The sequence below is a fragment of the Lygodium microphyllum genome, chromosome 23 (genome assembly GCF_053477565.2).
Source record: "Lygodium microphyllum isolate KBCC chromosome 23, Lygodium_microphyllum_v1.1.10, whole genome shotgun sequence".
Classification (NCBI taxonomy): Eukaryota; Viridiplantae; Streptophyta; class Polypodiopsida; order Schizaeales; family Lygodiaceae; genus Lygodium; species Lygodium microphyllum.
Window position 1 is genome coordinate 96,665,961 of NC_141157.1, and position 24,089 is coordinate 96,690,049.

Here is a 24,089-nt window from a genome sequence, read left to right on the forward strand (position 1 = left end):
CCACCCCTTTCTCGTCTCCTCAAGTTCCCTTTGGGGAAATTGAGCTATCAAAGGGGAAGTCTTCTTCATTGGATGAGGAGGATTTACCTTCCCTTAGTGAGGTTGAGTCCCTTTCATAGATAGGTGCTTTACAAGTACCAAAGGCCTCTCGGCCTCCTTTGCAGCAGGTTGAGCCTATCACCGTTCCTCAGTGGTATCAGCGGCTCATGTAGGATTTCGAGATTACTTCGTTCCTTGAGATGCCTCTTGGACCATGCAAATTAGCCAGGATTCAAGCTCGGTGGGATAGTTCACTCTACATGAACTATGCTCTTATGTCAGAGATTTTTTAGGACCATGAGTCCACTACAGTTGATGAGGCTCTTGCGTTGGAGGTTTGACATAATGCTATGCAGGTTGAGCTTGATTCTATTGAGCAGAACTAGACTTGAGAGCTGGTTCCTCGTTCGAAGAAGCGGAAGGTGATTGGTGTGAAGTGGGTCTATAAGACCAAGTATCTTGTAGATGGGACCTTGGACAAGCATAAGGCATGGCTTATTGAGAAGGGGTTCTCTTAGTGGGCAAGCTTAGATTACTTTGAGACTTTTGCATTGATAGTTCGACATGATGGATCTTGGGATTCTATATTTCTTTCATGGTCTAGATATTTATTAGATGGCACAGAGCATCTTTATTCCCAGCACAGTTGATGAGACTCTTGCATTGGAGGTTGGGTATAGTGCTATGATTTTGTATGAAAAATAAGAGTACTTTTGGCCATATCCCCCAATCTCTTTTTTTTTTCAAGCATCAATCTTCCACACCCCCCTCCCCCCCCCACAAAAAAAGCCCCCCTCTCTCTCTCATGATCAAGCTTCTCACACCTCTCTCTCTCTCTCTCAAGCGTACACTTCTCTTATTTGTATGATCATTTACGTATGATGTATCCAATCCCATCTATTTACTTGTAACTTGTAAGTTGTAGTGCATATTGTGCGTGAGGCATATACGATAGAGGGTTTGGCATGTTACTCTTAAGCAATCATCTTATATACTCTAATAGCATTGTTCTTTAGACGTCATACTTATTCTATCATCTTTAGTCTAAAATACCCACTATGATTTTTTTTTTCCTGTACTAATATCGTACCGTATCTTATAAGATCTTAAGGTACCATTTAGTACCATATTTAATTGTACTGTACGGTATCACACATTTCGTACTTGACAACTATGGATTGGGCTAATCAATACTTGGCCAGACGTCTCTTTTGTGGTGTCTTTGTTGTCTTCTTTTATGAAGACTCCTCAAGCTCACTGGTGAGCTGCTTTGCACGTTCTGTGCTATCTATAAGGGATTTGGTGCAACGGGATCAAGTATAGAGAGGGGGCCACTCTTTTTGGATGGAGTAACTCTTATTGGGTCGGTGATGTGGATTCGACACAGTCCACTACATGTTTTGCTGTCTTCCTTGGTTCAAGTGCTATCTCATGGAGGAGTAAGAAGCAGCCTATTGTGGCGTTTTTTTCTATAGAGGCAAAGTATCACTCTCTTTGTTTGATTGCTATGGAGGCAGTGTGGCTTTGTTGAATGTTGGCGGGGATTAGTTTTCTAGACATGACCCCCTCAGCTACATGTGGACAGCCAACATGCTCTACCTTTGGCTAAGAACCTTGTGTTTCATATCCACAAGAAGCACATTGAGGTTTAGTACCATTATGTTCAAGAGCGAATCGTGGATTTCGAGTTCTCACTGGTTTATTGTCCCATAGAGGACAATGCAACGGATCTCTTCATGAAGCCTTTGCCAAGGCTTCCATGCTTTATCACATGAAATTGTTGGGTCTCCAGACACTCCTAGAATTTGAGAGGGAATGTTAGCTTGCCTATTCTAGGGTTGTTAGTCTGTCATCTCTTGGTTGTGAGCTCTTGTTAGAGTTTGATAGAGACATGGGAGCTTTGGCATTTTAGTGTGTATTTCTTTTCTTTTTGGCACTTTTCCTATGTTTGTTAGTTTGTTTACACCTCCTGCCAGTGCCTAACTACCTTTGGATTGCCTAGGATACCACGTCACTATTTGTTGGATTTTTTGTGCAATCAGATTGCATTTAATGCAGCCCCATGATCATTTGCAGCAAGTCGGCCAAATTTTGGGCCATTTATGGCAGGTCAGACCAGATTTGGAGTTCTACAGCTATTTATAGCTGTCCACTCCTCACTTTGGCATTCATGTTCTGTAGGTTGCTCCTTCGACTCTGGCATTCTCCTCCATCTCCGGTGCTGCTGCTGCCATCATCATTTTCAGCCTGATTTGATGCCCTCACTAATGCCTCAAGATGTGTGCAGGGACTGATCAGTCCTCCCTTTTGTATTCAACATTCATTTTCAGTCAGTGTAGATTTCTTTCTTCTTCTTGTTCTCTCTCTTCCTCTCTCTTTGTGTTAGTGTTCTTTTTTCTGTTGTGCACTCACACAAGCAAGAGAGAGCAAGACGGTATGTGGGAACTCCAACAGTTACCATATCTAACTTGCCTTCCCTTATTCTATTGCCATTGAAAGAATAAAGGATAGAGTAACAGTGATAGGCACCGCCACTTGCGGTGTATAGGTGTGTGGGTATAGTGTATAGAGTAAATGTAGCGGGTACCTCAACACAACTTCTAGACTTCATGCATTGCATCATTTTTTTAAAAGCAAACCGATGCATTCTACCAAGAATGCAATCCTTACAAGTGTGGGGAGGTGGAGTATCCAATGTGGGCAAAGCATGAACCATCCGATACTTATGAAGAGTCATAAGACGTTTGAAACTCATGTGCTCCTATCTAGCATACCATATCTCCATATTTTGCATTGTATGAGTGAGTGTAGCAATTGACAATGCATTGTTTGATCTCTTTACATTATCATCCAAAAGAAAGAGGCCTTTGTACAAAGTGCGAGAAAGATTTAATACATAATCATGCTCTATCATGCATAATGCATTTGCCATTCTCAAAGATGACTCAAAATCGACTTTTGTTCAACTTTTGTTCAAAGCAGACATTGAAAGCAAGTCCTTGGTAATGTCTGGCACATACAAAGGATCCAAAGGCTAGAAATTTGTGCCATCAGCTCTGTTGCAATCAACACCCCACAAATATCACAAATTGCATGAGAAGTGTTGTTGGCACAAGACACCTTGCCAAAAGGAGTTGAATGCATTGAAGAGAACAAACACTTCCTATAAGTGATATGATGTGATGCACCATTGTCAAATTACCAAGTATGATGTGTCTTTGATGCATTAAAGGCTTACCCATCCATACAAGAGTCATTATTGTATGTAAGAAAAGCATAATCCTTCTCCACAAGGTTGGCTAAAGAGCCTCCATTAGTCATGCGAGTGGCTAATGCCTCTTGGAGAGCCATATTGGAGTTCTTTTCCTTCTCTTTTGCAAGCCTTCTCTACATTCATTACTATAATGGCTGTTGAGAAATGACAAATGATGTATGCTCCAAGAAGAGATGTCCTGAATCCCATATGTGGAGAAAAAAGGGACCATCATGAGCCTATAAAATGATGTACCTTCTTATCATTCAATGATGAAATACAACTGTACTTTGTCCTTTTAGTCATAGTCATTGTCATACTCAAGATTGTGTTTGAGTCCAAGCTTTCATCTTGGAACCTAATTCACTTGAGTAATAGTTGGTCTAATCTATGTCATCCATGAACATGTCTTTGTGTTTCATCCACCATAGCCATTCTCTAGATCCATGCATTTCAACATAGTATCAGAGCTTAGCTGAGCATGGCACAACTCCATACACTGCTTCTCTAGTCTCTCTTCATCTCTGGTCATCTCTGTCCAGCTCACATCCAGCTCATGATTCCTTTTTCAACTTCACTTTCATCTTGACCTTGTGTCTGCCATAGCCAAAATAGTACCTATCCTACTTTGAGTAGCTAGATCTCCCTCTACAGGCCATATCTTTTAGTGCTTTCTTCTGGGAAAGTGTTTCCTGACTTCCAAACCTTCTCTGTGGCACATCAAACACCAAGATTGCCCCAGCTTGGCGTTGTTAAGATTTGCCATCGCTGTTTGAACTACGTTGAACTCTGGTTGTATTGCTGTTGTTGTGCGCACAGGTCATAATCCTTCTTGCGACCATAGGGCAATCGAGGGTGGGCTAATGAGCTTACTCCCCATCAAAGGACTCATCAAATGATTGGCTCTTTAGGTTGCTGTGACAAAAAAACCAGTCGGGTTTGTTAGAAATCCTAAAGACTCCATAGCCAGAACCTCAAAAGCTTGACATTTTTCGTTGGTTCTTCTCACTAAAGCTATCAACATTGATTTTAATCACTGAGCTACAACCACTAAAGTTCACAACAAGATTCACCCATCAAACCAGCAAGGAGAGGAGACTCTGGAAGATTTGAAGACCTCAAGCACTGACATCCAATACTAAGCTCAAAGAATAGTATCCCCCATTGATACTCAACTAGTGTTAGTTTGATACTGATCTTTGTGTGTCTCTTGACACATTGAACTACAGCTCTTTTGTTGGCAGAGCTTGAGCAAATAGCCAAGTTCAATGGTGAAGCCTTTCATGCTTGGAAGGAGAAGACCATGTACCACCTTATGCGGAAGGACTTGTGGGACCTGTTTGAGGATGATGTAGATAGCAAGAAGGAAGATGATGAAACGGGTTCGTTGAAGAAGATCAACTTAAGACAAAGGAGTGGAAAAAGATGAACAAGGATTTAGGCATCATTACTTGGGGACTATCTGATGATGTATTGCACCATATCTCTGGTATCAAAGATGCTAAAAAGGCTTGGGATGAGCTTGACAGGATCTTTGGAAGTCAAGCCAGAAACTCTAAGGTCAAGTTGTTAATGTAGTTCTATAAGCTTGATATAAGAAACAACACTTCAATGACTATGCATATTAACAAATTCAAATTTTTAAAAACTTAATTTGCCACTTTGAAAAAAACAATAGATGAAGATGAAGCCATTGTTGTACTCCTTGTTAGTGTAAACTAGGATCTTTATGAAAATCTTGTCTCTACTCTTAGCAATGTACCTAATCTATCACAGAAAGATATTAAGCACTCTCTTCTTGATGAAGAGAATAAATAGAAAAACAAGAATGCAAAAGATGGTGTCCCATCATCTAGGGAAAATCTCTTATACACCAAAGGAGCTGCTGGAGCAAAAGGCCAAGGTCGAGGATTCAACTTCGACAACAAAGATTGGATGACATGTCATTATTGTGGTAAGACCGGCCAAACAGCCAGTGAAATTTTCCACTGTAAAAGAGCACAACACGTGCAGAATAGTAACCATTAGAATCAGTTCATGAATGAAAGAGAAGAAGAAGAAGATGCTTCTGCTATCAACAACAACTCTGATAGATTGTTTTAAAGAAATTCTCTCTCCCATAGTGGATCATATGTTTTTCCCATAGTGGATTTTGTTTTCCTTAGTGAATTTGCCTTGTAAAACAAAACCCTTACCAAAGATGTAAAGTTTCAAGCCTTAACTTGACTAGGCTGCCAAAGAGCTAGTCTCTCGGGCCATGTCATCATGTAGGGGGGGGAAAAGCCAGCAAGGGTAGAGACTCATCATTTGAGGGGGGTGTTGAGAAATGACAAATGATATATGCTCCAAGAAGAGATGTCTTGAATCCCATATACACAGTGGAGAAAAAGGGAACCATCATGAGTTTATAAAGTGATGTACATTCTATTCATTCAATGATGAAATATAACTGTACTTTGTCCTTTCAGTCATAGTCAGTGTCATACTCAAGATTGTGTTTATGAGTCCAAGCTTCCATCTTGGAACCTAATTCACTTGAGTAATAGTTGGTCTATCTAATCAATGTCATCACGAACATTGTCTTTGTGTTCCATCTACCATAGCCATGCTCTATATCCATGCATTTCAACAATGGCGTGGCTTTTTACAATGATTACATTTTCCTTTATTCTTTGCTATCCTTTCCTTTTGCCTTTGTATTTGGAAAGCATGCTTGAATCATGTGAATGTAGGGCTATATTCTTTTGAGCTTGCTCCTCTTGAAGCAAGAGGCTGGTCAAACTCCACGAATGTGAGGGGTTGAGCGGCCCCCTCTTGACAAATTCAGTGAAGTGTGAGAATCAAGGTAAGACTTTGGAAGAGAGTTCAAAGTAATGTTCACCATCTTCAATCACCTCATTTATGTCCTCACTAGTGAGGATGCCACGGGTATCATTGTTATTCCCTACCATTTCTGAATCAAAAATGAATTGAAGCTGTAAATAAGACTTTCAACATGGCAGAGGTGTAGGGAGAACAAAATCCTCTTTGGGATCCCCAACGCAAGAATACTTTTTGTACAAAAATTGTCAAGTGCTGAAACACTGCTGTGTAGCCAAACAGTGGCTATGAATGCCTCGATTTCCATACCCAATCTGATTCAAACATCAATTTAATGTACCACTACCTATAGCGTGCCTTTGAAGGCAAGATAATAAAAATCCTCCTTTTTCAAAATAACAGCTTCTTTTACTTCTTCGACTGAGTGAACTTCTTATGGGTGGCACCAGCTGAGCAAAGGCAAGATTGCAGACACGGATATTGTCACACAGCCGATTGTAGCACAAACAGAGGCTTCTGTTTGATCATTTCTGACTCCCACCGAAGAGAATGATACCTTGTGAGAGTGCACAATGGAATTAGTACAAGGCTGTGACAATCGGCTCCTACACATGGCACAAAGTGTCAAGGAGGGTGCTAGATGGAGGCTAGAAAATAACGATTGAATAATGAGAAGGATTGACAATAGAATGAACAATTGATAGTGGAGTGTGGGGGCAATGAATAAATAGGCAATGCTGATGAGACTATCCTGATCAATCTGACTTGCATTAATGTAGGCCAAGCTCGTCATAAATGCTACCTATGCCATAAATGCAGCAATAAATGCTCCTTGCATGCTTGATTCTCCCTTGCCCATAAATGCTTGCCCAAAAAAGAGGAAAACAAACTACTTGGTGACAAATGCGAGGAGCTCCATCTAAAGTGTTTGGGGGAAAATGACCTAACAGACAAATACACTATCAGAGCCATAATGTCCTTGCTTGACTTAGATTGAGGGTCACAGACAGGAGATGACCGTACAAGACGCATGTGAATGCTAACAAACATTAGGTCTGAAATGGCAATTGGCAATGCTATGGGCTGATTTGTGACAAGAAGAGTATGTCGTCACTAAACTTGTAAAGCTTTTACACACTACCTTTGCCTCCTTTCCCAGCCTTGAACCTACTCTAATACTAGCGTCAGAACATAGATAAGCATAGAATAAGTTTGGTGAAGATTAAATCATTAAAGCCATTTCTCATTCTAGTGACAATGAGCCTTTACATAACCACTTGTGGCTTGGCCATTTGGCTGTCACAAGCAATCATTGTCTTTGCTATTGATTTTTGGTGTGCTTGGCTCTTCCATGGATGAGGTTTGCTCCATGTTCTATATCCTCAAGTGTTCTCACTAACCTTACCAATGAGCTTTGAACCTGACTCAATCACATACTCAAACCAATGTGTCATCTTCAAGCATACAGAGGCGCAGTCACTCCAATCTTGACCAACATGACATTGAAAGATGCATCCATGATCTCTCTCCATTGCTCAATTGCAATGAATGAGGAATTTGCATGAATCTCAATCGTAGACCGATCCGATTAATCGAATGAGGTCTTAGCTCTCGTTGTCCAAAAATCTTGGAGATTTGCCCTAATCAAGGCATGTTCAATTCACTATTGAAGTAATCCAAAGTTGTACATCTGTTGTTCATGAACCATAATCTCTGATATGCATTTGCCTTGAGATTTGATGCTCAATTTAATGTTTTCAATGGCTGGAAAGTAGATCTACATGTCTGTAAATCTTTAGTGGTTTGGTAACCTAAAACAAGGGGCAAATCGGGGGTTTTGGTGGGACGCCCTTAGCAAGCAATTCCACACCCATAATGACTAATGTTTGCGAACCCTAGCCATCGATCTGCAGCAAACGGCTAAACCCTAATTCTGATCTGTTGTGAAACAGAGTTTGCATAACCCAAGAGAGAGAGAACATGGAGATTGGTTCCTTGTTGTTCAGAGTTTGCCTTGAGTGTGGCAACCTAGCAACAAAGTTTACAGCCTCTTGATGGCTGCAGCAGCCTATTTGACTTGCTGCGCTGTTGTTAGAGCTGCCCCCTTGCTGCTAGAGACTTGGTGATGGCTGCAAAACTCTTTCTTCTTGCTGTTCATAGCATAGATCAGCAAGCATGCATCATCTCCTGCTGTTAAAGCTCTCAAATCACACCAAAATGGGAGAGAGAGAGAGCCTAACATGGAAGATACACTTGAACACAGTCAAGGACTAACTCAAACTTGACACTTGGCAAACTTTCATTGTCACTTCGGCCTCCACATGCAAATTGGACCTGAATAGCCCTTTGGCCCTCCTCACATTAAAATAACATTAAATGCTGCCGAACATTTAATGTGACATTCAAAATGCCTAAGCCCTTTGAAACTTAAATGTTTCAATGTGCAAATAAAATGTCTAAGCCCTTTGAACATTAAATGTTTCAATGTGCATTCAAAAGGCTCACATTTCACCTTTGCATAACTTAAAGGAAAATAATCATTTCTGTGGCCCACTTATAGGCCTGGTCTTATCTGTCATTGCCCATGCAAACTCCCATATACCCAAACCATAAGAGTGCAATCACATGACTGTGCCACCTCAAGGGTCCTATAAACCCAAGCCATGCATGGGCACTTTTACAAGCCATATTGCCCAATACAGGTCATCAGTGGACACTGTAGTATTGATAACGTGTATCATGCATAGACATGCATCATCCATGCACACCATACCAATTTACATTTTCTTCCAAATTTCTCTCAAGGCTTTTGAAATTGATGGTTCTTTTCTTGCATGAGGGTTCTCTTCCTCTTTGAGTGCTGTTGGAAACATGATCATCTCATGTTTTACCTCAAAGGTTGAGTAATATTTTAACAGCTGTGAATTGAGAAGCAAAATTCTCCTTGGATCACCTCCTCCTCAACAGAAAAGATCATAGGCTTTGATACCGATGGAGGATGGCAAGGGTTGGGTGAGAGGTGAATAATCTTTTAATCACACTTGATCAGTAGCACATAGAACTAAACAAGATAGTGGAGACAACTCTGTCCTCCCTTTATCTCAACTAGTGGCCAGCCAGCTCTTTGCCAAAATTCTCAACAGTGTAATGAATGGAAGAGAAGAGTTTGATGAAGAATATCCTCTTGTGGTAAGCTTTGCCTGAAATGTCTTCCACAAAAGACACCTCTATATCAGATCCCTTACACCCTCAAAGTTTACACAGCATGTTGATGACATTAATTCAATCTTCTTTGTCTTTCCTTCTTTCATTAAGAATGCAACTAGTCTCCTAGCATGATGATTCCTGTGAATTAGGAAATTGTAAGGTGGTTGGAGTGTTTTATAGCTTCAAACTCTTCTACATAGGTCCAACTGTGCCTTTCCTTTATCTGACTTCAAATATTGGGCTTGACCTGCGGTCACTAGTTTGACTGAGTGGTTTTTATAGTAACTTGGGCCTTCTTACATTTCACTTTGTTGAGGCTTACTGCTCCTAGTTCATTCTGGTTATACTGGTCATATTATTCCAGTAGGACTGCAAAATCTCTCCGACGGCTATGCATATTAATAGTGGTTGTGGTTCTCTCTTTCAGAAACAAACTCAAAACTCTATTAAAGTCATGATGTTAAGATTACTCATAATCTAGTTATGTTTGCTCTTTTTCGGAGAAATGTAGGAGCTGGAAGGTTTTAAATCTTTAACTTGGCTGTTTCCAGCATAGCTTTTTCATCTTGTTTACTGTTTGGTGCTGCTCATCAAGACTGTCAGTCTGCTGATCACTTGTAGTCATAGTTCTTTGTTCCAGCTAAATCATCGCCTTTAGCTTGCTGATTCATCGATTTGTTGCCCTCATCAAACCCAAAAGTTTTGTTGTTTGTCTGATTCCACAGTTTCTTATCAAAAAAGAATCCTTAAATTCTTTAATGGGTTACACTGACAGAAGCAGTATTTTTATGTATGATCTAGCCTGGTCCTCATAGTATTTGCAAGCTTGTGAAACATCTACTTGGTGTACATTGTGATTGTTCAGCTATGGTTGGAGATGTAAATCTTTACATGAATGATGTGGATGATACAACTGCCGCAGAGATTGAGATCATGATAGCTGAACCAGACTGGTACAAGTTTTTAAAGGATTATCGCTATCTCATCAAAATTTTGGGTTTGGTTTTGTATAACAAAGCTCATTTCTTAGCACAAGCGGGGCCTGATCAATTGTAGAGAATATTCAGTCAGATGGTTCTCTTTGATGATACTATGATTATCTGATGCAGCCGAGGAAAAGGCATTGGCAAAGAATCTGTGCAGTTAATGATGGTTTATGCTATGGAAAATCTAAATATAATGAAATTTCGAGCTAAAATTGGTGACACAAACACTCCCTCCCTTCGCTTGTTTAGAAAATTGGTAAGCCTCGGTTCTGTGTTATAGATATGTCTGGTTTGTGTTGTCAAAAGTTAAATGGTGTTACATTGGAGTTTTTTTATTGTAGGGATTTCAAGATGTTGGTCACAGTGGTATTTTTAGTCAGGTATTGCATTCGTATTCTCTCATTGTTTTTCATTTGTCATGTATTTTCTAATTGTCTACCTTCTTTTTCTGCTGTCCTTCATATTTTGTAGTGCAGATACAAAGCATTTTCAAACTTTTGTATGGGCTTGCTTGAAGAGTAGAAAAATTTTCTCACTACAACTGGCTCAATCTCACATAGGCCCTTTTGTGCACTGACACTTCTCTCACACCACCAGTGAAGTTGGGAATTTAAGTAGCAATGTAAAATCTATGCGATCTTATCAAACTAATGATGAAGCCAAAACTATAACCTCTGGATGGTACGCATGCAGGTGGCTTTAAGAATAGTTTAGTGGCCCATATTGTGGTTCAGGCTCCAGAGGCTATAAGCATCTATATTTGATCTACTGCTGGCTTTTCTGGACTAACCTCAACTATCTGGAGTAGTGAAGAACTACTTCACTGTAAACTTGCAGATAGTGCTTTCCAGTCTTGTTTGGGTACATTCAGGTATTCTTTTGCTCTGCAGGAGCATCATTAATTGATACAGGATAGTCAGTGTTTGCAATAGCAAATCTGAGTTGGATTGGAATCAGATTTGCATGAATTGAAATAGTTCAGGCAATTTTCTTTGTTGGTTGCTAGATTGGAATGATAAGCCTCTAGCACAAGAAGTTGCTTTAGTTTTTTAATATATCAATATATCTATAGACTTTACCTGCATTGGAGTAAGAGAAAGGTACATCAACTGTAAGGGCATCAAAATCATTGCTTGAGTTACTTGGAAAATTATCATACTTCCAAAGCACGAAGGTGTGCTGAATATCATTCATCAAAAGGCAGAATACAAGGCCCTTGATTCTAAAATGTTGATGTGAGGGTTGCCTTTTGGGAAAGAACAATGGAGAAGTTTTGGGCATGCCAACCTAGTTAATAGGAAGAGAACAATGGGCTTACTTTACTTGTCACCACCTATATATACAACATTCTAATATTCATCTATGTGAGGGAGGACAGGATCGAAGCTCAGCACAGAAAACCAGTAGATAGTAGAGAGTGAAGCACGGCACCCAATGCAATAAACTGAAAGTACAAGGTACAACACTTAAACCTTAGGGTTGTAGGGGGTTGTTCACACCCGAACACGGTAAGTGCCCATAAGTGTGTGTCATAAGCACATACGAAATAATACCATAAGTTTGGGGGAAAAAACCTCTCCTACCGAGAGTAAAAAGTGCCCCAGTGTCCTACTGATCACCGACACTCCTATGTGAGTATAGGCGTAAGTGAGGCGTGAATGAAATACCCAACAAACCCCCTTGGAGTGAAGAGTGATCAAGAGTACAAGGATCATCCGCCACCAAAGGAGATCAAATTTAAAGCATGGCGAAATGCTTCAAATTTTTCATGAGGAAAAGCTTTGGTGAAGATGTCTGCCACATTACTGGTGGTAGGACAATAGACAAGGTTGATATCACCTGCATGTAGCCTCTCTCTGACAAGTGATAATGTATCTCAATGTGTTTCGTGCGTACATGAAACACTGGGTTCTGTGTCATTGCAATGGCACTTTGACTGTCAGTGAACAAAGGAGTAGGCTTCGTAACAGATACATCCAGATCAACAAGCAAGCGTCTAATCCGTATGCATTCAACTGTGGTAGTGAAAGCTGCCTTGTATTCAGCTTCACATGACGATGTGGCAACAGTGATTGTTTCTTGCTAAGCCAAGATATGCAAGATGAGCCAAGAAAGAAACAATTGCCTCTAGTGGAGTGACGTGAATCATAATCACCAGCCCAATCAGAATCATTGTAAGCATGTAATTGCAGTGGTTCCCCCTTGGCATAAAGCAATTCAAGAGATCTAGTACCCTGCAAATAATGGAAGACATGCTTGACAGCTTGCCAATGTGACATGCGTGGCTGATGCATATATATGCTCAGGGTTGAAACTGCAAATTGTATGTCTGGCCTAGTGTTGCATAAGTAAATAAGACATCCAATTGTTGGAGCATATGTGTGTATATCAAACAAATCACTGTCATCATGTAATGATAGTTTAAGTCCAGGTTCCATTGGTGTACAAACTGGCTTGCAATTCTGTAAGCTAAACTTCTCAAGAAGTTTATCAATGTATCTTGACTGTGATAACCCAATACCTCTAGCATCATGTATGAACTGAATGCCCAAGTAATAATGCAAAGACTCCAAGTCTGACATGTCAAAAGTTTGCTGCAAATTTTGTTTAAATGCTGAAATCTAATTAGCATGTGTCTCTATAAGCAAGAGATCATCAACATAAATACGCTGACTTATCAACTGAAAGAGCATCCAACTCGTATAACCCATGGCATAAAGTGCCTGTCAAGACCAAAGTCATGTGTTCTTTGTCTCTCACCATGCATCGGTCATCATCAAATGTGACTTGCAATCCACAATGTGTCAAAGAAGAGATAGAGAGCAAATTCTTCTTTATGCCTGGCACAAATAAAGCATCTTGTAGGTGGAGAATAGAGCCATCAATGTCTGTGAGCACAATCTCCCCAATACCTCTAACAGGGTATGATGCATTGTTGGCACACTGTATAGACTTGCCAACTGGAGTTGCATGAATCAGATGCAAATAAATCTTTGCGAGATGTAATGCGTGCATCCTTAGTAGAGCTGAATGCTCGATTTGCCCAAGAGGTGTCATAACTGCATATGTAAAAACAATAGTCCCTATTTGCAACAAAGGACGCGGACTCAGTAGCAGTGGAAGGAGCATAAAAAACAGACATTCCTAACTCCTTTTTCTTCTCTTTGGCAATGCGCTTTTTGCACTCAGTGATGTAGTAGCCTGGCTTCTTGCAATAATGGCATTTGCCCTTTTTGGCTTGGGTGCCCCCTTATTTTTTGTTTGCCTGTGATGTGCCAGAAGTCCCAAAACTCTGCGGAGCATTCTTCACTTGGCTGCCTTTTTTCCTTCTGTCTAGCCATAAAAACTTGCTCAGAGGCTATAGCATCCACACCACTATTCCTCTGTGTTTGCTCCTCCTCTAGAAGCAAACTGACTAACTGAAGAAAAGTGATTGGCTGTGCGGCAATCCTTATGATGAGGTTTAAGGCCGTATGAAAAGCCAAGTACGAAGGAGGTAATGAGTTCAAAGTGGTAGATATTATCTGTGTATCCGAATAGTACTCATCAACATTCATGAGTTGCTCTCGCAAGTCTTAAATTTTGTTCAAGTGATCCTAAATAGAATCACCTTCATCCATTTTCAATGTCTCTAGCTCTTTCTTTAAGAAAGAGATGCGAGTCTCATTCTTGCCTACAAACATCTGCTCCAAAGTTAGCCAAGCTTCTCGTGAAGAAGTTGCTGAACGAATGTGGGGGATGATTGACCGCTGAACTGCCAGTGCAATCAGCGACAAAGCCTGTGCATCCCGTGTATCCCATGCTTTTTGAGTTGCTGTTCTTTGGGGAAGTGGCTGAAGTGGAGCAGGCTGAGGTGCCCGTGGTGCACGTCCTCCTGAAGGAGGAGTAGTTGGAGCCACAACTCCAGGTCGAGCTTCTTCTCCGCTGACGTAATCCCAAAGATTTTTAGCCACAAGTACATTCTTCATCATGAAGGACCAAGTGAATAGTTATTTCAATCCAATCTGTCTTCCTTGGATACATAGGTGAAAACGTCTCCTCCCTGATTAGGCATGATATTTAATTACCAAAAAATGCAAAAGAGCAATGTCGAAGTAGGACTACACTGGAAATCTGAAAATTTTCATAAATTGCAAGAAATAACTTTCTACAATTAGTGTACAGAGGTGCACTCTGTCAAAACTGTCTGTTATGCACACAATCCAACGTGCAATCATTGTTCAGCAACACTGTACCAGCAAAATGCCCAAAATTTATTGCCTCAGGTTTGTCAAAACAGTCTGTCAGTGATTGTAACTGCAGTGTGTATGCCAATGTTCCTAGAAAACATAAAAGCCCCAAAATTTTTTGATGAATGTGTCCAGAAATTGCATTTAATGTGTCCCAGACACGTTTGTTGACTTTTGTGTCTGTGGCGTGGGAACCCTTGCTTCCAGAAATTGCAGGAGATTAAATTTTTTTTAAAATACCAGAAAAAACGCAGAGCTGTCAGGCACGCCTTTGACGGGTTGACTGGCGTTGGGCGTCGCAGACGAGTTGGCAGGCGAGGCGACTGATGTTGCACGTGAGCTGGCACTGGTAGGAAGGGCGGCAGGGAGGCGATGCGCTGTAGGGCAGGGGGCGACTTCCTCCAGGCAGAAGTGTCTCAGCACCACAGGGGTGTTTGGAGACTATCGAGCGGGCGCAGAAGGCTGGAGTGATGTGGTTAAACAGGAACGACTGAGTAGAGGGAGAAGACTACTGGTGCTGTTCCAGGCGGGTGCAGGTCATAGGGCAGGAAGCTGTAGGGGCGAGGTTAGGCGGCTCTAGGAAGCAGGTCGAGCTGCTGCAGGTCGTGCTGAATCCGACGCCCGGGGGGGGGGGGGGGGGGGGCAAAGTTGGATTGAGCCAGAAGCTCTTAAAGGCTGAGCTGAGCTGAGCTGAACGGAACCTCAGCTGAACAGAGCCAATGCTTTGATACCAAATGTGAGGGAGGACAGGATCGAAGCTCAACACAGAAAACCAGTAGATAGTAGAGAGTGAAGCACGACACCCAATGCAATAGGCTGAAAGATTGTAAATTGAAAGTACAAGGTACAGTCCTTAAACCTTAGGTTGTAGGGTGGTGTTTAAACCCGAACACGGTAAGTGCCCGTAAGTGTGTGTCATAAGCACATACGAAATAATACCATAAGTATGGGGGGAAAAACCTCTCCTACCGAGAGTAAAAAGTGCCCCAGTGTCCTACTGATCACCGACACTCCTATGTACAAATACAAAAAGAAATGGAAATCAACATGTACTCAAGGAACTAGGAGCTAGTAGAGGTGAGCTTCTTGAAGAGAGGAGAGCATCTTCTGGAAGGGCAAAACAAAATGCAATCTGTTTTGAGTCTAGGTTGTTGATTGCAGCTGAAATTATGAGAGAAGTCATTGAATTTATATAGAAGTAAGTTGAACCTACGAAGTACCACATGCGCTTGCTACCACAAGGTCATGACACGATGCCTTTCTGTTCAGTGCTTCTTTGTAATACAGAACAAAAATGGTTCTTTCTGCACATCTACGGGCTATAGCTGCAAAGGTATCCCACATGGCATTTGAGAATGTAGTTAATAGAAAGTTTTCAATACACAGCAAGGAAAATCTAAGAGAAAACATTGAGCAAGGGAGGGCTGCTTGGAGTTTTTGAAGTAGATGGGCACGTGAAATTGTGAAATATCAAAAGTACATTCCTCTCAACAAAAATGAAGTGCTGGGAGAGTCTTATTTTGGTCATGATAGACCAATGTTTCCTGTCTGACTGCAAATCTGGAACTGCTCACGAGGGTTTCTTGTGTGCTAATCCTCAAGCTTGGGACTATGAAACGAAGCTTCTATAAGACATACAAGTATCGTCAACAACATCACGTTTCCAACATCACAATTCTAGAGCATCAAATTAGAGAGAGAGAGAGAGAGAGAGAGAGAGAGAGAGAGAGAGAGAGAGAGAGAGAAGATCGCACATTTGGCGCACGCCAAGAATATCTGGTTACTCTTGTCGCACATTTGGCGCACTGTGGTGGGCTCCTCGCTAACTCCTTTCGACTGGGTTTTTGTGCGCCCGAAGTATCCCACACCGCCACAGTTGCATATGAAGATATTATTTCACTTTAAAAGATACTGGGGATGCTGGCACATTTGGACCACGCGCAATGCTTTTCTCTTTGATTCGGCCTCTAATGTACCGCGCCATATTGCCAGGCTTAAAGGCCTCTTGCACTGGCAGTTAGATCTCATCCGGCACGCCGACTTGCTCCCTCGGGAGGATTTGCTTCCTTGGAATATGGCAATTGCCTCTGGGTCGTTGCCATGATTCGTGTAACTTTTTAGTGCATTACTACTGGGATTTTCCCCACGTTGGCCTAGGGCCCTCGTGCCTCTTGTAATCAGAAAGAGAGAGAGAGAGCGAGAGAACTTCTTCACCTGATGGCTTAGTGTCATCAACTATCTTGTAATCAAGTAATCTTGTATTTTTCGTAATTAATACAATTACCTTTTACGGAAAAAAAAAAAAAAAAAAAGATCGCACAGGGACTGGTGACGCAGTCCTTCTGCCCCTCGTCGCCTGACTGGGTTGCAGCAGCGCCCGACAGCCACTCAGCAAGGGAGCACATGGGCGACAGCTTGGCGCCCCCCACCTAAGCCGTTTCAAGATTGCCCTGCCCTGGGTTCCGCGCTTGTTGAACGAACAGCAGGATACCGAGCCAGATGTGCCACTCTTTCTGTAGACCGGCAAGTTCGTCAGCAAACAACTGTTAGGTAAATTAGGGCAGACCCGTGCAGAACAGGGTAGCAGACACGAGCGGCAGTGATGACTGCTTGTGCAGAGTAGCTTTCGGACTGGGATTGGCATCCGCTAGGTGCAGACCTGTACTATACAATCAGTTGAAGGGACTGTGGGCTGTGGACTGTGGGGAGTGCTGGACCCGACTCTGGGATTCTGCTTCTTCTTGCAGGTTGCTGTGCATAGGCTGGAAAGAGAGAGAGAGAGAGGGAGAGAGAGAGAGAGAGAGGCCTGTACCCCTGTGGGACTGGGACCTGTGAGCCACCCGTTTGCATCTCAGCTACCTGCCGCCTGTTCCTGCAGCGATTGGCAGAGAGAGAGAGAGAGAGTTCTTGGCAGCGAGAGAGAGAGAGAGAGAGAGAGAGAGAGAGAGAGAGAGAGAGAGAGAGAGAGAGAGAGAGAGAGAGAGAGAGAGAGAGAGAGATGGCTGGTTTGGATCTGGATTTCATAGACCAAACGGTGGCAGCACTTGGCCCGGATTCTGATGCTGAGGAACCGGAGGATATGGTTCCGTGCACTGAAGAATTGCCCCCGGGTCCTGACATCCAGCCTGCGGGTAAACGTACCAAGCATACCCCAGAAGAGATAGGTGTTACTCAGGATCGTTCCTATGCGCAGGTTGCTTCGGATTCTGTGGACTCTCAGGAGGTGGACTGGGAGCATCTGTTGGAATTTGCCAACACTCTGCTTGGTGAATATGTTCAACATAATCAGGAAGCCTTCTCTGACTCTGCTCCAGACGATGTTCTGGAAGCTACCGTCGACCCAAAAACTGTCCTACGCTCCTTTTCGGTATTTTATGATCGCGCGGTGATACTCTTCTTTACTGGTCGCATCCCGCTGCTTTCCCGTATTCGCCAATGGCTACAGAGTCTGCTACAAGGGGAATGTGTTGAAGAGATTTTTGTTGGATCCCGAGGTTTTTTTGAGGTCCTCTTGAAAACAGAGACGCACCGTGCTGCTCTCCTGTCTAAACTGCCTTTGTTTTTTGATCGTCGGTTGGTTCATGTGGTTCCTTGGCGCCCGATGGCAGATTTCCAGCGCCTCCTGCAACGTGAATGCCCTGTGTGGGTAGAAGTGGAAAATTGTCCGGCTGTTTATTGGCCGCTATTGAAGGATGCTATGGCCGTTGTGGGCACGGTTCTGGTCCCTCCCAGTCTCAGGGCTGTGAATCGCAACCGATTGTGCATGTTATGGGATACTGCAAGGAAACAGCCTGCATGGTTACGCCTCAACTGCTCTGGTATGCATCCGTTACACTTTCGTTTGAAATGGGCCAATTTTGCAGGCCATTGCTTTTCCTGTGGACAGTTGGGGCACTTTATGGCTGAATGCCCAGAGCAACAACACGTTTCAGATGCGGGTCATGTTGCTCCGCCCATGGAAGATATGGTGTGTGATGCTCCGTCGTTGGATACTATCCCCCCGCCCCAAGTTCGAACCAAAGGCAAACAACAGGTTTCGGGTCTGGATTCCCGTGCCACTGATTGGGTTGAAGTTCGTTCCAAAAAAGGCAACAGGATTGGTGCTGGCATGGAGAGTACTGTGCCTACTACCTCACAAGATTCCCTGCGAACCTATATGTGCAGGAAGGAAATGATGTCTTCCGAGCGCTCTGCTCCTGCTATGGTTTCTTCAGCTCCCCGTCATCAGCCCGCCAGGAAAATGTATTCGGATCGTCTAAAGGGTCCACCTGCCCAGCTGGCTTTTGATATCAGAGGCAACGTCATTACTCCGTGGGACCGTCGTTACCCACGTTCCAACCCCAAGCAAGCAGATATGCCGTCTACTTCCAAATCTGGTCCTCGGAACTCTTTTGCGGTGTTGGCGGATTTCTTGGATGAGGGAGTCCTGGACATTCTCGCCGACAAAGTCAAATCGAGGCAAGCTGTGCCTCGTACCTGATTGTGTTTTGTATACACATGAAAATAGCCACGTGGAATGTGTGAGGAATTTGTTCTCGTCACAAGCAACATGCCATGTGGGCTGCATTGTATGAGAATCAGTGGGATGTCCTGTGCGCTGTTGAGCACAAGAGTCACGGTGATGCCGGTAAAGTTGTGGATTGCCATGGCTTTCGTTTGTTCTATGCAGGAATACAGGCCATGCATTACTCGGGTGTGCTCATGATTGTACATGCCAAATATCAGCCTGTTCTTATTAAAAATGATGTTCATGGCCGCTTTTTGGTGATTGAAATCTTATTCGAAGGGGAAATCCTATGGTTACTTGGCCTCTATGCTCCGAATGATTCGTTATCTCGCCGGGAGCTTTGGCAGACTTTGCAGACTTCCTTGTCACTTGGCAGACGGGGCTTCTTCATGGGGGATTTCAATATGTGTGTTGATTCTTCCCAGTCTACATCGGAACACTCGGTCATGGATGCGCCGGAAAGTCATATGTGGCAAGAGTTGGCTCTTGCTGTTCTTAAGCAAGATCTTTGGTCCTGGCTACACCCGTCTTCTCTAGGCTTTACTTTCCATTCGGCCCAGTATGCCACAACATGGTCGCGGTTGGATCGTATATATATCATGCAGAATGATGATTTTCTGCCTGAGATGCTCGAAATAAAAGTGTTGCAGCAATATGTCTTGTCGGACCATTTCCCTCTGCAGTTCGAGTTGCTTGCACAACCCATTGCCCCTTTCAAGCAATTTCTGGAGAGACTCCCTTTGCGTTTCAACTCGTCCTACTTAAAGCATACAATTTTCCAGGGCTATATGCAGCAATTGCTTGATAGATTCTTCTTGGACTTTTCCTCTCAGGGCACTGCGTCATTTGAAAGATTGCTCTCTAATGTGCAGCGGGTTGCTCGGCAATATGGGATCTATCATGCCTCTCTTTGTCGGTGCCGTCGACAGGCAGCGGAGGACCTGCTGGTTTTGGTTCGCTCCCTGCTGGTGGACACTCCGGATGATGCATTTTTGCTTGCACTGGCCATGCGGGTGGCCGATCTTATTAAAGAATTCCAGTTAAAATCGTATCAGCAGGCCAAATTGCAACATCTGACAGAGACTTTGCAAGATAGTGCATGTCAGACCCATAAGTTCTTTCGAGCTCTCCATGCCTCTCCTGCTCGAGAGAATATGACCAGACTCGAGGATGCACAAGGCCACCTTATCCTGGATCCACAGACTATTGTGCATATGTGCAGGAATTATTTCCGTGACCTTCTCGGTTCCACTTCTTCACCTTCCGCCCAAATTACTCAGGCCCGTTCGGTTTTTTATGACCTGGTCCACAATCAGCTTCCGCAGGACATGCAAGCTACTCTGGAGTCAGATATTGGTGAGGCAGAGGTTATGGATGTCTTGTTACACTTGCCCAAAGATAAAAGTCCGGGTTGGGATGGTCTCACCAATGAGTTCTTTGAAGCTTTCGCTCCCCAACTGGTGAAACCATTGCAGGCCTTGTTTCAGCAGGTGTGGGAAACGGGGATCATGCCTCCCTCATGGAAACAAGGACTTATTAAACTGCTTCCAAAAGTTCCTTCGCCATCTACGTTGACACAGTGGCGCCCCATTTCTTTGATGGGTTCAATGTACAAAATCTTTTCCAAAGTAATGGCGAATCGGCTCCATAAGCATCTCCCTGCCCTTGTACACCCTCTCCAGTATGGTTTCATTAAGGGCCGAAATATTCTACACAATGTTTTGAATGCCCAATTGGCCATTGATTATGCGCGGCATTCTAATCAGGAGGTGGTACTGATTCAACTGGACCTGGAAAAGGCTTTTGACTATCTGGACTGGTCTTTCGTTGCTGACCTTATGTCTGCTATGGGCTTTGGTGCTCGGATGTCTCGTCTGATCTACACCATTAGTGCTGCGGCGTCTTCGCGAGTCATGCTGAACGGAGGTGTTACTGAGCCATTTGTACTTGCCCGTTCTGTCCGACAGGGGTGCCCTTTGAGCCCTTTATTCTTTGCCCTTGCGACACATCCAGTTCTTTCCATGTTATCACATATGGCCGCCTCCTCCCAGTTGGCCGGACTGTCGCTTCCTACAGGACAACACTTCATTGGCCAATCCCTGGCGGATGATACTTTTATGATTTTGCGTGCGGACAAGGATAACCTTCGAAAAGCGTTGGATGTTTGGGGTCTCTTTGGTCAGGCGTCAGGCCTTCGTATCAATGCGCTCAAATCAGCCATTCTAAGCTGCACGGAGTCGGATTTGCAGTCCTTGGACTGGCAGGGTCCGGTTGTTCCTCGAGGTTCCATTGTCAGGCATCTTGGATATCCTTTGGGTGTTGATGTTCCCCCAAAGCAGCTTCTGCAGTGGATTTCTCAGAAAATGGTGGCCAAGTTTATGTATTGGAAGTCTCAGGCCTGGCCTTTTCATGTTCGCCTCAAAGTAGCCCAGATCATTATGTTGCCAATGCTCACATATTTCTTGCCATTGTTGCCCTGGACTCCTACGACTCTGAATGCTCTCACTCAGTCTATTCGCTTCATGCTATGGAAGAAGGACTCATTGCATGCAGGCATTTCCTGGATCTCCTGGTTGCATGCGTGCACCCCCAAACGCATGGGTGGCGGAGCTATTTTAGATGCCCATACTCACATGCAGGCACTTCGTTGGTCCCTTGTCCGCGCCATGTGCTCGGATGATCATCATCCGTGGGTCGCTATCGCCCGGTATTTCCTCGAGGGCCATGGGCTTCGGCATGGCAATACCCAACTCCGGAGTTCTTGGTGGCACGTTCTGAATGCTGATTCGCGGTTTTCCAGTTCTTCTTCATCGCTGCTTACTCATTTGGTGTCTTCCTGGAAACACGTCCTTCAAAAGGCTCAGTGGCACCCACCGGAGGATCGCTTGGCTACTAACTCTTTTCAATTGGAATTACTGGCAGTCTCGCGTTTACTTTCGTGGGAAGGTAAACATGAGCTTAGACCACAATTCAACCGAATGGCACGTTTGGGCTTGTCTTCAGTTGCGGATGCCACCCTTGCCAGTCGCAATGTGCTTATATCGTTTCGTACTGCTAGGCAGCTTTTCAGGATCCCTCGTGGATATAGGCCTTTATGGGAACAGCTATTGACGGTGATCCAGAGCAGACAACCCTTTCCTGCTCTTGCTTCGGATCATCCCTGGCAGGATTGGGACCTACAAGGCCGGCTGCCTTTGAGCAAAGCTTCTGCCAACCAAGTGTATCATCTTCTGATTAAAGATAATCAATGGCTAGTTACTAAAGCGAATGCTTTATGGGGATTGCGCAAATCCCGGTCATGGTGGAGGGCAACTGTGATGGAGGGCTGGGTCAACAAGACACCCTTTAAATACAAAGTCTTTCTTTGGAGAGTGATGATTGGGGGTCTTCCGCTTGCTTCGGCTCTTTCCAAGCGACGAATCTCCAATGGCACCTGTTTCTTTTGCACCACTACTATGGAATCCGCCCGCCACCGATTTATTTCTTGCCCCGTCGCTAAGAAAGTCTGGTTATTTTTGTCGGCCGTTTGGCGAGGGGTGGTTGGTATCACACTGCGCCCCTTTGATTGGGTTTTGGGCCAGCCCAAATACCCTACTCCCGCACAGCCACATATGAAGCTCATGTATCACTTTCTTCGATACTGGGGCTGTTGGCATAACTGGACCATTCGGAATGCGTTTCTGTTTGACTCCGCCCATAATGTTCAGCGGCATATTGTAAGGCTTAAGGGCCTCTTGTATTGGCAGTTAGCTCTTCTTCATCGTTCTGATTTGCTCTCTACGGAGGACTTCCGTCCTTGGTATATGGCAATTTCCTCCGCATCCTTGCCATGAAATTGTAACTTGTAGTACTTAGCACCTCTTCGCATGATGGCTTGGATTGTCGTCATGTATCTTGTAATCTTGTATTTTTTTCGTAATTAATACAATTACCTTTTACGAAAAAGAGAGAGAGAGAGAGAGAGAGAGAGAGAGAGAGAGAGAGAGAGAGAGAGAGAGTCACTTTTGTCATCAACTCTTCACTTCAGGTTGTTTGCAGGCTTTGAAGATGTAATATATCAAATGGATTAACATAAGTGATTTTTTTTTTTCTTCTTCCCCATATCCTCCCCTCCACGGCTATCCTCCCCTCCACGGCGTGTCGTGCTGGAAGGGGGATGGGGATAGGGAGCCAGCAAGCTCCTCGCTGGAGCTTGCTCAGCTCCATCGCCATGCAGGCGGACACGTCAAGGGGGGGAGGATTCCCTCCCCTCCCCTATATAAAGAGGGAGGGCCGCAGGTTTTAGGGGGACGGAGGAAGGACGGAAGGAGATAACGCTGCAGACTACCCCCGTCATCGCCATCTCCAAATTCCTGCCCGCGGTCAATAGCTTTTTTGAAGCCTTAGGATTGGGCCTCCTAAGCCCCCTTTCCTGTGGCTCAGGACTACCCCCACGAATTCCCTTCTAAGGGGGACCACCTCAAGCCCCCTTCCTATACCTTAGAACCCTTTCACCCCGTTTTTTTTTTCTAAAAACCCTCAAGCCCCTTCCTATACTCATATTCCTTTTACCTTTTCACCCCCCTCATAATCCTTTTTCCCTTTCACCCCCCATACTCCTTTTAACACACTCCCTAAGCCCCTTTCTAACCCGTGTCCCCTTTTCCTTACACACCCTTTCCTCTCTTCTTTTTCCCCCGTGCGAGAAGCCTTCACCCTTCACCTTTCCCTTATCACACCGGGTTAAACTATCCCGTGTCCAAAAACCTCTCTAAAAATCCCCCTTCCTGTATCTTTTACCCCAAGCCCAAAGTTCTCCAAAGGTTCATATGGTTGCGAAGCCACACTCACCTATAACCTTTTTGCCGTGTATATACTCTATAGGGCATTCTTAGGCTTTATAAACCTTTCCCTCTCCGAAGAAGCTAAGAACTTAAAGGTCTTATTATTCCTTCTCGTGGTCAATCATTTAAACGGCTCCTTGCCTCGAAAGAGGGATGGTGGAAATCCGAAAAGTAGAGTAAAAGCTGCCTTCATATCTGAAGGATTACAACTGCGATGCCGCCTAA

General features: G+C 43.8%; 1 protein-coding gene across 2 annotated transcripts in view; it reads left to right on the plus strand.

Annotated features, from left to right (window-relative positions):
- Positions 1-24,089, plus strand: part of LOC148016505 (Acyl-CoA N-acyltransferases (NAT) superfamily protein) — a 69,087-nt gene that overhangs the window by 24,403 nt on the left and 20,595 nt on the right. For both annotated transcript variants that reach the window (XM_087664611.1, XM_087664612.1), the window contains 3 exons: positions 10,185-10,272; positions 10,429-10,561; positions 10,647-10,685. In XM_087664611.1, coding sequence (XP_087520737.1) covers positions 10,185-10,272; positions 10,429-10,561; positions 10,647-10,685 — 260 coding nt within the window. The remainder of the gene's footprint in view (positions 1-10,184; positions 10,273-10,428; positions 10,562-10,646; positions 10,686-24,089) is intronic.